At 30.2% G+C, this 12211-nt stretch overlaps 2 protein-coding genes across 4 annotated transcripts; both read left to right on the forward strand.

Moving 5' to 3' along the window:
- The first annotated feature begins 611 nt into the window (after positions 1 to 611).
- LOC100749606 lies at positions 612 to 7909 on the forward strand. The gene is made up of 18 exons (XM_003491994.4): positions 612 to 761; positions 884 to 1004; positions 1081 to 1292; positions 1368 to 1576; positions 1651 to 1946; positions 2013 to 2116; positions 2186 to 2384; positions 2458 to 2976; positions 3069 to 3263; positions 3348 to 3563; positions 3644 to 4854; positions 4937 to 5621; positions 5820 to 6037; positions 6102 to 6747; positions 6866 to 7110; positions 7186 to 7390; positions 7485 to 7564; positions 7654 to 7909. Exons 1-18 carry the CDS (start codon positions 741 to 743, stop codon positions 7789 to 7791), a joined length of 5520 nt encoding a protein of 1839 aa, XP_003492042.1. The 5' UTR covers positions 612 to 740; the 3' UTR covers positions 7792 to 7909.
- A 92-nt stretch (positions 7910 to 8001) lies between these two features.
- On the forward strand, positions 8002 to 10480 carry LOC100749726 (small glutamine-rich tetratricopeptide repeat-containing protein alpha). Of its 3 annotated transcripts, none has more exons than XM_003491995.4 (4): positions 8002 to 8381; positions 8946 to 9286; positions 9380 to 9847; positions 9925 to 10479. In XM_003491995.4, the coding sequence occupies exons 2-4, from the start codon at positions 8967 to 8969 to the stop codon at positions 10034 to 10036; spliced, it is 900 nt and encodes a 299-aa protein (XP_003492043.1). In that variant the 5' UTR covers positions 8002 to 8381; positions 8946 to 8966; the 3' UTR covers positions 10037 to 10479. The 3 variants fall into 3 exon arrangements, with proteins under 3 accessions (XP_003492043.1, XP_012245096.1, XP_012245097.1); XM_012389673.3 differs by having other exon boundaries at positions 8352 to 8488; XM_012389674.3 differs by lacking the exon at positions 8002 to 8381 and adding an exon at positions 8386 to 8515 and having other exon boundaries at positions 9925 to 10480.
- The last annotated feature ends 1731 nt before the right edge of the window (positions 10481 to 12211 follow it).

A 12211-nucleotide genomic window follows, 5' to 3' on the forward strand; every position in this document is an offset into this window, starting at 1 on the left:
AATACAGAAGTAAGTTTAAAATTAATCAAATATCATAAAAAACAGATACGTCAATAACTATATCGATGTTATTTTATGTTATATTTTCAATGCGTGATAATGACTAATAAAACATAATTCATAATATTTATGTGACAAACGAGTGTGTTAGAAGAATAGGAAAGCATAAAATCGTTGTATTTGGACCCTGAGCTAGTTTCATCCAATTGTCAGGTTCATTATATAAGTCTATTTATACATTCCATTAATAACAGTTGACTAATCGGAATTGGCCCAACATTTCACTGGATTCGATAATTTTTAAATTTCTGTGAACTCTTTAGAATACGTCCTCTTCCATCATAGTCCTAAAATTAACTTCCAATTTAGATTCTTATTGAAAATTGCATTTGTTTTTGTTTTTAATGATAAATTATGTACAAATAAAAATTTGTTTAGCAAGACAATTTCACTTGATTTTTATTCTATTTACTCTTCTGAATTATTGTTCTTAATATACTTATGTTAAATTCCTTTTAACAGAAATCTTACTCACCCTTATCATATTCAATAAATTATCACACAATTCTGATCATGAATGATTCAAATTTAATAATGGTCGTTACTTGTTGATATTTGATACAGCTACAGCTGTTTGTATGTGTATTCAGTCGACGACCTGTAATTGTCTTTCGCGATCAATTAGTACAATAAGCTTTCATGAGTGAATATGAATTCGAGCATCCGATCTGTCTAAGATCATGGGATCTTTAAAAATTTTGGTAAGTGTAAATCAGCCGTTCAAACGAAAAATTCGAATTCAAAGCTTAAAAATCAAATTAAATTTTTTAATTCAAATTTATAATGTTACATTTTAAATGATTATATTTTTATGTTACCTCAGCTTCTCTTCGGTTACATCAGTTTCATTACTGTGCACATTTCGTTAACCGATCATTTCGACGAAAAGTTGAAGCAGACAAAAGTTGAGATAGCCAAGCTCTATTTTCGAGAAGAACCACCAGGTAAAAGAAATCAATAAACAGACTAAATATTCATGTTAGATATTTCTAAAGCTACTTTAAAATATGGTAATTGTAGTTCATAAACAAGTCTACGATGTAAAATGGGATCAATTATTGTTAAAGGAGATGTACAAAAATCCACCTTTCATAGCGAATATATACGACAAGATACTTTTAATAGAAGCAAATCGTTTCATAGAATTTTCACTTAATTCTCCTTCTTCTAATCATACCTTATCGCGAGGAATAATCTCAACTCTTAATAATGGTCCCATTAAATTTGTCAGGGTAGGTAAATTAGCGCTAATCACGATTACTTAAAATCACATTCGATAGTAAGTCATTTCAATTAATATGCTACAGAGTATCGTTTGGAGAAGTGTACTTTATCTACTAATTTGTTACGAAACTGGCTCGTGTAATATCTATACAAAAATGGATAATTTGCAATTCAAATATCGGCAGACCATTCAACACAAAGGATGTCCTACGGATGCCAATTTCTTCGTTCGTTCTAATCGACTTTATCTGGTAGTAGCCGATAATATTGGTCAATTTTCTGTACCTTCTTTGTAAGCGAAATTAGTAACCATACATTTTGTAATTATTGTGTTTCGGAATTCACATATATTTTATATTAACGTAGAATATATCATTGGAGAGAAACGTATATGGATATAATAAAAGAAGTGATGACCATCGCCGCGATATCGGTCACTACGTTCAAATATAAGCAATCGACGATTATAATATTCGCACAGAATAATAGAGATGCATCGGGAATCGGTTCCCTGGTATACGAGTTTAAGGAAACCAGCCTGGATACTATACAATTTTTGGAAACTTCCAATCCGATTTCTGTTCATCATTACAAACATGCGGACTTTAATTTCATTTTGCTAATAAACGAATATACACCGAGCAACTTGCTTTGGTGGGATGGTTGGTTTTTCTTTTTACTCGTTTCCATTTACTTATTATCGATTTATGGAGAACTTATTCTTTTAGGACATGAACTATTAAGCTGGCAACAATTGCCAGAAATAAGGACATTCAGTTTAGTCAGCATAGTGAGCATCAATGACGATACCTTTTTCTTTGTAGCTTATGATGTAAGCATAAAATTTGATAACTAATCAACGATTACGGAATTTTGTTCGTAAATACTAATTGTATCACAGAACATCTTGCAACTATACAAGTTTGAAAATGCATCGGATTATATCTTAATACACACTATGAAGCTACCCCATGGAATTCTGATTGATATACGAACTCGAATCGACAATTCCACGATAATTATGGTGCTGGTTGTTGTTAACTCGGATAAAACTTATAGCGTAGAATCGTGGAAGTTACGCATTGAAGAAATTCCCTCTGGTTAATTATTCTGCTTAAAACAATAGCCCTCCAAAATTATGCATTAATTTAGTTACTGTAATGGTATTTTCAGAACATTCGATTAAGGAGAGTGATACTTTATCGAAAAATTTGGCGGAACTGGTTGAAATATTGCTACAAAGAAAACCTTTCGTGGAAGAAGCTGAGTCCTTATGGCCCCTCTTGCAACCAGTACACGAGAACTTAACGATATCGGAATCTTTCGTTTTGCCAAATTTAATATTAGATGCAGGAACTGTAAATAACATCGACATCTTCGTAAACGAAGACATCGTTGCGCCTCGCGTGATGGAACGGCGCTTAGAAAATTTGACCCACGAAATTGATGATGTTTTATCATCTAACGAATATTTAACGATGAATAACACAAATTCTATAATTGCAGATATTCTTGTCGATGGCAATGCATTCATTGAACAGTTGCAGATTGATAGAATGATTGTAGATTTTGTTAATGATGTTGATATGCATTTGAACAATAATTCGGATAAGATACAAGAATTTTCGAAGAAAAGAAATATCACTGTAAATGATCTTAAAGTAGATTCCATTTGTGGAATCCCATATCAATGTATGTTCAATATTATTTTATCTAACAATAACAATGTCCCGATGATACGAAAGAATATATATATATTTATCAAAAATATGATATCGTTTTAGATTGGGCTTTAATCAATGATACATCGAAAATGAACATAAATATAGAGAAAGATGAAATTGAATTTTCAAACAATATCATATATTTAAATTCAAGTATATCTTTGACGAATTTAAACGTAAAAATGTTAAACGGCGTAAATATCAATGATCTCTTCAATGAATTATTTATCATCAACCGTAATCAGAGAATTGAAGGTAGATTTCAAACCAAAGCAAATCATCTCAGATGAACTCTTTGATTTAACAGGCCGATATTTAAATCTGAATTAAATTTTTTAGGGAATGTTACCTTCAATAATACATTACAAATCTACAATTTTACGATACAAATGTTGAATGGAGAACCATGGGATAACTATATGAACACAAAAACCAATCAAACTTTTGGTAACTTTACCATGAGAAAGCTTCAAGTAGAAAATTTATATACTGATTTGATAAACGGTGTTCCGGTTTCGGAAGCAGCGCGAGTATCTACCGTCAACGTAATCAAAGGTACACGAAGTATAATTAGTTCAATTTTCGAAATCTTTTCGTACTATCTACATTCACATGAATTATCTCATGTTTCATAGGGGAGACGAAAGTTGCGAAATTACACGTAACAGAGAAACTTATAGTTGATTCAAGCATTAACCCACCGATAGGTCCGTCACATCAAATTTACTCTAATGTCACTATTCATGGTAACTTGAACATTGGAACGCTAGATCTAGACAAGTACACAAGAATCTTTCTAAATAATGAAGAAATAGGTCTGACTAATATCTTTGGTACCTTTTGGACGAAATCGACTGATCAAATAATCGAAAACGATGTCATTTTTGAAAATAATTTAACTATAGATCGTTTGAATGCAAAATACATAAATGGATTTTCTGAAGATGAATTTTTGTACACTACTACAAGTGTTATTTCAGAACGTTTTAAAAGGCTACATTTTGAAAATGTTCACGTAGACGATATGTTTTTCACCGAAGGAGAGGGCGATAATCTTTTTGAAATCGCTCCAGAATCAATCACCATTGGAGAAAGATTGCATGTAAAGCATCTACGTGGAAACCAATTATTGACTGGCATCTTTAATGGCCTCCCAGTAACTGACATTTTAAACGGAAAGCAGCCATATATTTTTCCAGACGATATGAACTTCTTGACAATTAAGACTAAACAAATAAACATAGACGAGCTTAATTTCCCTTTCTTCTTACAGAATGCGAGAAATGTTAACAAAGGTCAGAGAACGAAGTTCATAAAGACTCCAGAATTTCATGTAGAAAATCTTTATGTTGAAAAGATTAACAATGTTGAAATGAAGAAACTTTTATTGTTAAGAGATATGAAAATAGCTGACATAAAAGATTTGGTAATAAATGGTAATCTAACGGTTAAAGATGATTTAAAAGTAGCTCAAATTGGTGATCAGCCATCGATAAACTATTTAAGGAATATCCGTAAAAAAAATGTGTTTAATAATAAAAATACGATAATATTCCAAGAATTAACTGTACGGAATATTACGTTGAAATCTCTGCATGGTCATGACGTGAACGATATTTTCGAAAGTTTCCTTTCAAAGTCAAGGGAACAAGATATATCTGGGAAGTTCACTTTTTACAAAGTTACAACTGATAACATTAAAACTAACTTCATCAACAATCGGAACATCTCTAAGTTGACATGGATCGACAAGCCTCTATTTCTAATAAAGGATATTAAATTTGATGATTTATTTGTAGAAGGGGATGCTGTAACAAAAACTTTAAACAATCTCGATGTTAACGAGGTAAGCACTGAAATATGAATTTATGATACTTTTGTTTTCTTATTATTCAATTGAATTTAATTATTCAATCATTTTATTACAGTTGTACGAGAGCATGCTTAACATAACAGTATCAAGAATCGTTGATTTAAAAGTAAACGGGAATATTTCTTGGGATTTTCCCTCAACAAGTTCTGCTTCTTTGACATCGTTATTCAAAAACGCAGTAACTACAACTACAAATCAAACTATTCACGGTGACACCATTTTTCAGGGAGATATATCAGCATCAACAATTGCGGGGCGATGTAAAGAAATCGACGAAATACGTGATATCATTGTAGATGCTGTGATAGACGATAAAGACATCGAAATAATTGGCCAAAAGATTTTTAAAGATGATCTGGATATCGATACTATTTCAATGGTCGATGATATTGATATTCCTATGATTAATAATATCAATATTTTCGAATTTAATAATTCTGTAGCGAGGAAAAGTAAAAAAGAAGTAATAGCTGGAACTATAACATTCCTCGATGATGTAGCGATCGATCAAATCCTTGTTGATGATGACCTTCATAATGTTCCTTTGAATGGGGTAGCTCTGGTGACTGATAAATTACCTACGTATACATCTTTAAAAGATCTTGTTATATTGGAGGATATATATTTAAAGAATCTAGATGAAGTAAATTTTGATGAATTTTTAAAAAATCGTGTAACCATCGACGGAGAACACGAAATACTTACTAACGTACAATTTGATGACACTGTTGAAATAACAGGTATATAATTATAAACATATCGCATTAAAGATCAGATAATATTTAACTATTATTTCCTTTTCCATTAAGTTTTTAAAGCTGCAGTTTCATTGTTTCAATTGTAAAGCATATACGATACTTACGTAATTACTTAAATTATATGAATTATTTAATATATATCTTAAGTTCTTAGATTACAATATTTTCAAAAAATCTTAGGGAACACGAATCTCTCGCGAATTAATGGCATCTATCCCTCCGATTTGGTTCTGAATGAAAGAAAGGAAACACAAGTGGTATCTGGTTCGAAAATCTTTGAAGAAAACGTCATAATAAGTGGCAATATTTACACGTCGTTCATCAATGAAGTAAACGTATCGTTAGAATATTCTAATGGTATACAAAACGACGAAGACGTGGAAATCATAGGAGACTTGGTAATGTTGCTCGATTTCAATATTTGCAAGCGGTATGATACATTTGAAAATTGGATATTTCTAGATTTTCGAGTCGAAAGTGAAGGTTCCAGAAAACGTGTTTGTTTCGAACTTAATGAATGGAATAAATTTAAATACTATTTTCTACGATTTACAACAAGAGACACATCGGACCCTCCACATGTTCACGCAGAATGAATCTGAGATAGAGAAGAACATTGTTCGATCTACTTCGATTTCTGAAAATCTCGGCAATGTTTTCTTCTATTTGGAGCAAGCAGATGAAAAGTTGAAAATTCAGGCGCCCAACATCAAGAAGATTGATGTTGTTTATTACGAACAGATCACAAAGCTGAACATGTTTGGAGAAGAACCAGGATCTCTTTGCGGACTTTCAGATAACTGTTCTTGCCCCACTGAATATATGGCTGAGCTCACCGAAAACGATTGTTACATACAAAGAATAAATAATAATAAAATAATACGAAATTATCACGAATTCCACAGTACATTTGGTATAAATGTAGTATCAAACACAATATCATATAGCCGTGAATGTACTTCAAACAATACCAAAAACGAATTCATTATGATTTCTTGGATTAAATCTGGACTGATCGGTGCAGAAAAAAAGTTAGCTAATGTAAAGGAAACGCCTCTAAAAATTCGAGGTTACATAAAGGACGCAAAGGTCTTCACAACACATGATAGTATGATATTTAAAACTAATAAAAACTCTTAAGATAGAAACTATTAAATTAATAAAATTATTTGTGTAATTTTTGTTAAACAGTACATAACATATTTATATACATATATGTATTTTAGATGCAGCTTTCGTAGTATTGGCAGTGTATTATGATACACTACTCGCAACACATCACACAAATTCTGTAATTTACAAGATTGATTTTGAGAACAATAATTTATCGTTGTACCAGAATATATCCACTGATGGAGCTTGGGCTATCGACATTTTCAAAGCAAATCATCGGGACATATATCTGCTGCTCGGTTGCTTCGGAAATTCTGAAAAGTCGTATCTGTATAAGCTGGACACTATTACCTCCAAAGTAATGAGCACTTCGTCTTTAATTATTTTATAAAAATATTTTGGGCGATGATCTGATATAGGTATTATTTTTTAGTTTATTATAATAAGAAGCTTTGAAGGTAAAACGCACAATGTGAAAAGTCTCATTCAAGAACAGGATTGTTTCGTTTTGGTAGACGATTTTGAAACGAATGCGATAAATATCTTTTATTATGATCCAGAATTTGATAATTTTTATGACTATCAAAGTCTATTTCATGATTCGCGAATCCATGGAGTAGAATGTTTCTATACAGATGGTACGAGCAATATTAATTGATATTACACTAAAATAACATTCACATTGCAATATAGTAAATTTTAAATCGTATTTAAGATATTATCTTATTTCAGATTTTGGGAAGAGCGACTCCTTTATCATCGTTACGACGGAGAACGATCAGTTTTACATTTACGAATATATGTATGCTCAGGTAAGTTTTTATTGATCCATCAATTAAGTCGTTGAAATAATTTAGCTTATATGTATATATAAATTGTGTCACAAAATGGTTATTTTCAGAAGTTTCAATTGAAAATACATCACCGTATAGATGATTTACAAACGATGGTGCCATTCTATCATTTAGAAAATTACTATATTTTTAAGGGTACAAGCACGAATAGCACGACATTGAAAATCATTAAGCAGGGACCCTAATAATATTTTACAAAAACTTTAGTATATGAATTTATTTACCGTTATCGATGTATTATCTACAAATTAATGTACATACACACACATACATGGTATGCAATGTAGTGCAGAATAAATTAGAACATACATACTATATAATATATATACATGTATATATATGTATATTTATAACATAAATCTGTAATTATATGCATCAAAGTATTAATATATTTCTAGCATTTAATATGTATACGATTTTATTTTATTGCTCTGGTTTGAGACACCTATAATATTTTCATCTAAAAAGACATTTAGTGTTAATCGAATTGCGCCAGCGCGATTCAGACGAAAGTATTGGACTTTAATTCGTTCGTTTCTACAAAAGAGATTTAAAGAACAACCAATGGCATAAAAATTATCACACGGAAATAGAAGTAATTAAATCAATTAAATAGCAAAAATTTTCAGAACAGCCGTAATAATATTGCACGACGAATTCTGTGACTGTCGTAATATTAAGTGTTAAGGTTTCAGTTTTTCACAAAGTGGAAGCCATCGAAACACATTGCCTGTTCTTCATTGTTGCTGTGTGGCACTATACTTAAAGTTTTAAGGTACATACAAATATAAAAAGTGCTCCTTTATATACAGAAAGATTAAAAATGTTGTAAAATCAATGACTTAAAATGAAACTGTCAGGGTATCATATCACCATAGACGGGTAACTTTTATTTGTCTGTAATTAACCGTAAGCAAATTATAGTTCAAACATTAGCGTATGTAGATTAACTTATTTAATATAATTACGGTAGATAGAGGCTCTTCTTAGACTTCAAAAAATTAAAGCATAATCAACGAAATTTAATTGTCTGCTTGTATCCTGCATGTCTTTTTTTGGTTATGTCAATCTATGATGATTTGGCATAATAAAACATTTAACAATTCATTAACGCGATACCGATAATATTGTTACAGTCGATTTTGCTAAAGTTAAAACAATAATTTTAAGTTTTCCTTTTAACGAAATCTTTTTATTCTTTTAATCGGTAAACTATTTTAAGGTTATGACACGTATCAAAAATCTTCCATTACTAAATGATATTAAACACCCTGTGTTTGTGTCATCGTTATAGCGTAACGTGTAATCATACTATAATTAAATTTGTCACTCCAAACAGAGCAGTTCCTTAAAGGCAGTAATGGCTGTCAAAGGGCTGGTAGCAGCAATTGTTCAATTCTTAACCCAACAATTAGAAGAAGGTGATATTACAGCAGATTCTCGAGAGAGCCTTGAAGTAGCAATACAGTGTTTAGAAAGTGCTTATAATGTACAAGCATCTGATACTCCAACAAATTTTAACTTATACGAAATATACAAGTCTTCCATCGAAAATGCAAAGCCCAATTTAGCTCCAGAAGCTACTCCAGAAGCAAAAATCGAAGCTGAAAGATTAAAAAATGAAGGAAATACTCTTATGAAAGCTGAAAAACATCACGAAGCTCTTACTAATTATACAAAGTATATATTTTTCGTTTGAATAAAGATAAGATATATATTTTTCTATAAACATTGTAATACTGTTTACATAATAGTATAATATTGTTTGTTTAGAGCAATTCAATTAGATGGTCGTAATGCAGTATATTATTGTAACCGTGCTGCAGCATATAGTAAAATTGGCAATTATCAACAAGCAATTAAAGATTGCCATACTGCATTATCCATTGATCCTTCGTATAGTAAAGCATATGGACGATTAGGTTTAGCATATTCTAGTCTCCAAAGACATAAAGAAGCTAAGGAAAGTTATCAAAAAGCTTTGGAGATGGAACCTGACAATGAAAGTTATAAAAATAATTTACAAGTAGCAGAAGAAAAATTAACTCAGCCAAGCATGAGCAATATGTCATTAAGTGGAGGTACATTGCCAGGCATGGATCTCAGTTCACTCCTAAGTAACCCTGCTCTTATGAACATGGCCCGTCAAATGTTATCTAATCCAACACTTCAAAACATGGTGAGCAATTTTATGAGCGGTCAAGTAGAACAAGGAGGACATATGGATGCTCTTATAGAAGCGTAAGTATCACTCATACTTTTCAATCATTTGCTATCTAATATCATTAAAAAATATATCATATTTAAAAATTTTGTAGTGGTCAACATTTTGCTCAACAATTACAAAATGCGAATCCTGAATTAATTGAATCCTTAAGAAGGCAAATGGGAGGAAATCCAAATGATCCAGATCCACCACAACAAAATTAAGAAATCTATGATTATGATATATTTTAAAAATTCCACATAAAATGAAAATAACTAAATTTAATTGGAACACATACATAGTCACAGAACAGTGTGTATCATTTTTAATATGAAAATGTGAAAAATGATGACTAAGATTAACTTACATTACCACTATCTTAAAATGATATTCATATACATATACTATACAAATTTTCCTATGACTGAATTATTGAACAGAACATGATAATTTGTTTTTTGGGTGTGTGCTGATGATGTTTGATATGTGAAGATTAAATAATAAATGTTAGAATATAGTGAATATTTCATGAATGAGATAGATATTCCAACATGTACTGTGTTGCTTTCTATGTCTTACAACATCGCTTTGAATCTATTCTAACCAATTTGTATAGTACAATACATTTTCTTACTTACCGTAAAAATAATTTCTGTTTGATAAATTACTACATATTGAAAATTAAGAAAAAATTATGTTTCTTACCACCTACTTTAATGATAGATATTTTGTTTTAAAATTGGATATGAAAGTATCAGAAAATTCAAAATATTTAAAAAGTTATGATGTTAGCTACCTTTACAATAAAAAATGTACATAATTAAATACATTCTAAATACGTAACAATCATATTAAATACTTTCAAAATATATTTCCTGTATCATTTCTTCAATTATTTCGCAACTAGTATTATATATAATGTAGAAATGTTATTACAAGAAATAATCATTATGAAATAAAAAATACATTTTTAATCCAATAAGTGTATATTTAAGAAAATGATACAAATCCTCAGAGCCTTATTTGATACATTGTTTCAAATTAATGAAACGTACATGTCAATTCTGTGTGCGTCATACACTAGCACGATCGTATGTCGTATACAGTGTATTATAGTGACATCATTTTTATTTAGTATATACGAAGTATACATATAAAAACACAAACTTTTTTAGACTTTATGCTCTATTTTGTTTTCATATTTGCATGTATATGTAAATTTATATTTATGGATAATTGCAAATTTATACACTATTCGCCTTCACAAATAAATATCACCATCGATTAGTCTATTCGTTTATTCTCACCCTGGAGAATGAGTTTTTCTATTATGTTATAAATTACATCTGTCATTCCTGAATTTCCATGAAACCAGTAAATTATTTGAAAAATAAAAGTAAAGTGATATAATGATAAGAATAAAACGATAATATTATATGAAAACATAACGTTTCATTCTTTTCTTATACCGGCTAAGTTTAATTTTTTAGGCGCGTTTGCATTGTTCATTCGAAATTATATGCCACACATTATCATATTAATCTACGAAAACATAAGTGTATGTAAGTAATGTTATATCTATTACGTGAATTATACGTATAATTTATTACTCTTATGCTTTTTTAATAAAAGATAATGTTCATTTTATCAGAAAAACAATGATTATATATGTATAATGAAAATTAAATCGATCTTAAAAGCAAATAGTTTATTCATACTAATTTTTTATTCGTTTCATGATTATAAAGTTAATGTCATGATTTTCACGTGTTACATACAAGGGGCGCTGGGTGACGAAGCTGCGATGCAGCATTATTTACATATTTTCCAACCCTTCCCGTCATTCACCCACATATACATACATCCGTGAAACATGATGTTGCATGCGCAAAGTCCCTCTACAGGTTCCTGATATGCGCGGTGGCGTATGATTCGTTGGTTTTGTAGCATTGCCCAGGAACGTATCATTAAATGGTGCGTAGATTAGACATCCATATATTCATAGACAGATTAGACTAGCTGATTAGACATAAAATAAGTTTTTATTTAAATTTATAATAATAATAACAAATTTTTGAAACATATTAATATTATTATCGATTTTCTAGTATTACTATATTATCATCGTGAATAAAACCACTTGATAAATAAGAATTGATATAACAATACGTAGATAGGCTCAGAAACGTTTTAATTAATGTAAAGTTGATAAAGACTAATATGTTTTTTTAATTTTGTAAAAATATTCATGATTAATAATTTTACTTATAATGTTCTATGAATATTCGGTTTCAAACGTGCTTACAACTCTTCTGCTATGAAAATTTAATCATATAAAATACATACTGTGTTTGATAAATATCGTGACAATTTTTATGGAAAATTGACCGGGAAATATT

This window comes from Bombus impatiens, unplaced genomic scaffold, assembly GCF_000188095.3.
Source record: "Bombus impatiens unplaced genomic scaffold, BIMP_2.2 scf_0647, whole genome shotgun sequence".
NCBI classification, from domain to species: Eukaryota; Metazoa; Arthropoda; class Insecta; order Hymenoptera; family Apidae; genus Bombus; species Bombus impatiens.

What these genes read in the sequence shown, in the direction of transcription:
- LOC100749606 (XM_003491994.4), top strand. Translation starts at nt 741, where the DNA reads ATGGGATCTTTAAAAATTTTG. An exon ending in CAACTTGCTTTGGTGGGATG is followed by an intron (nt 1,947 to 2,012) that starts GTTGGTTTTTCT and finishes TTATTCTTTTAG; the next exon opens with GACATGAACTATTAAGCTGG. An exon ending in TACCGTCAACGTAATCAAAG is followed by an intron (nt 3,564 to 3,643) that starts GTACACGAAGTA and finishes CATGTTTCATAG; the next exon opens with GGGAGACGAAAGTTGCGAAA.
- LOC100749726 (XM_003491995.4), top strand. Translation starts at nt 8,967, where the DNA reads ATGGCTGTCAAAGGGCTGGTAGCAGCAATTGTTCAATTCTTAACCCAA. An exon ending in GCTCTTACTAATTATACAAA is followed by an intron (nt 9,287 to 9,379) that starts GTATATATTTTT and finishes TTGTTTGTTTAG; the next exon opens with AGCAATTCAATTAGATGGTC. An exon ending in ATGGATGCTCTTATAGAAGC is followed by an intron (nt 9,848 to 9,924) that starts GTAAGTATCACT and finishes AAAATTTTGTAG; the next exon opens with TGGTCAACATTTTGCTCAAC.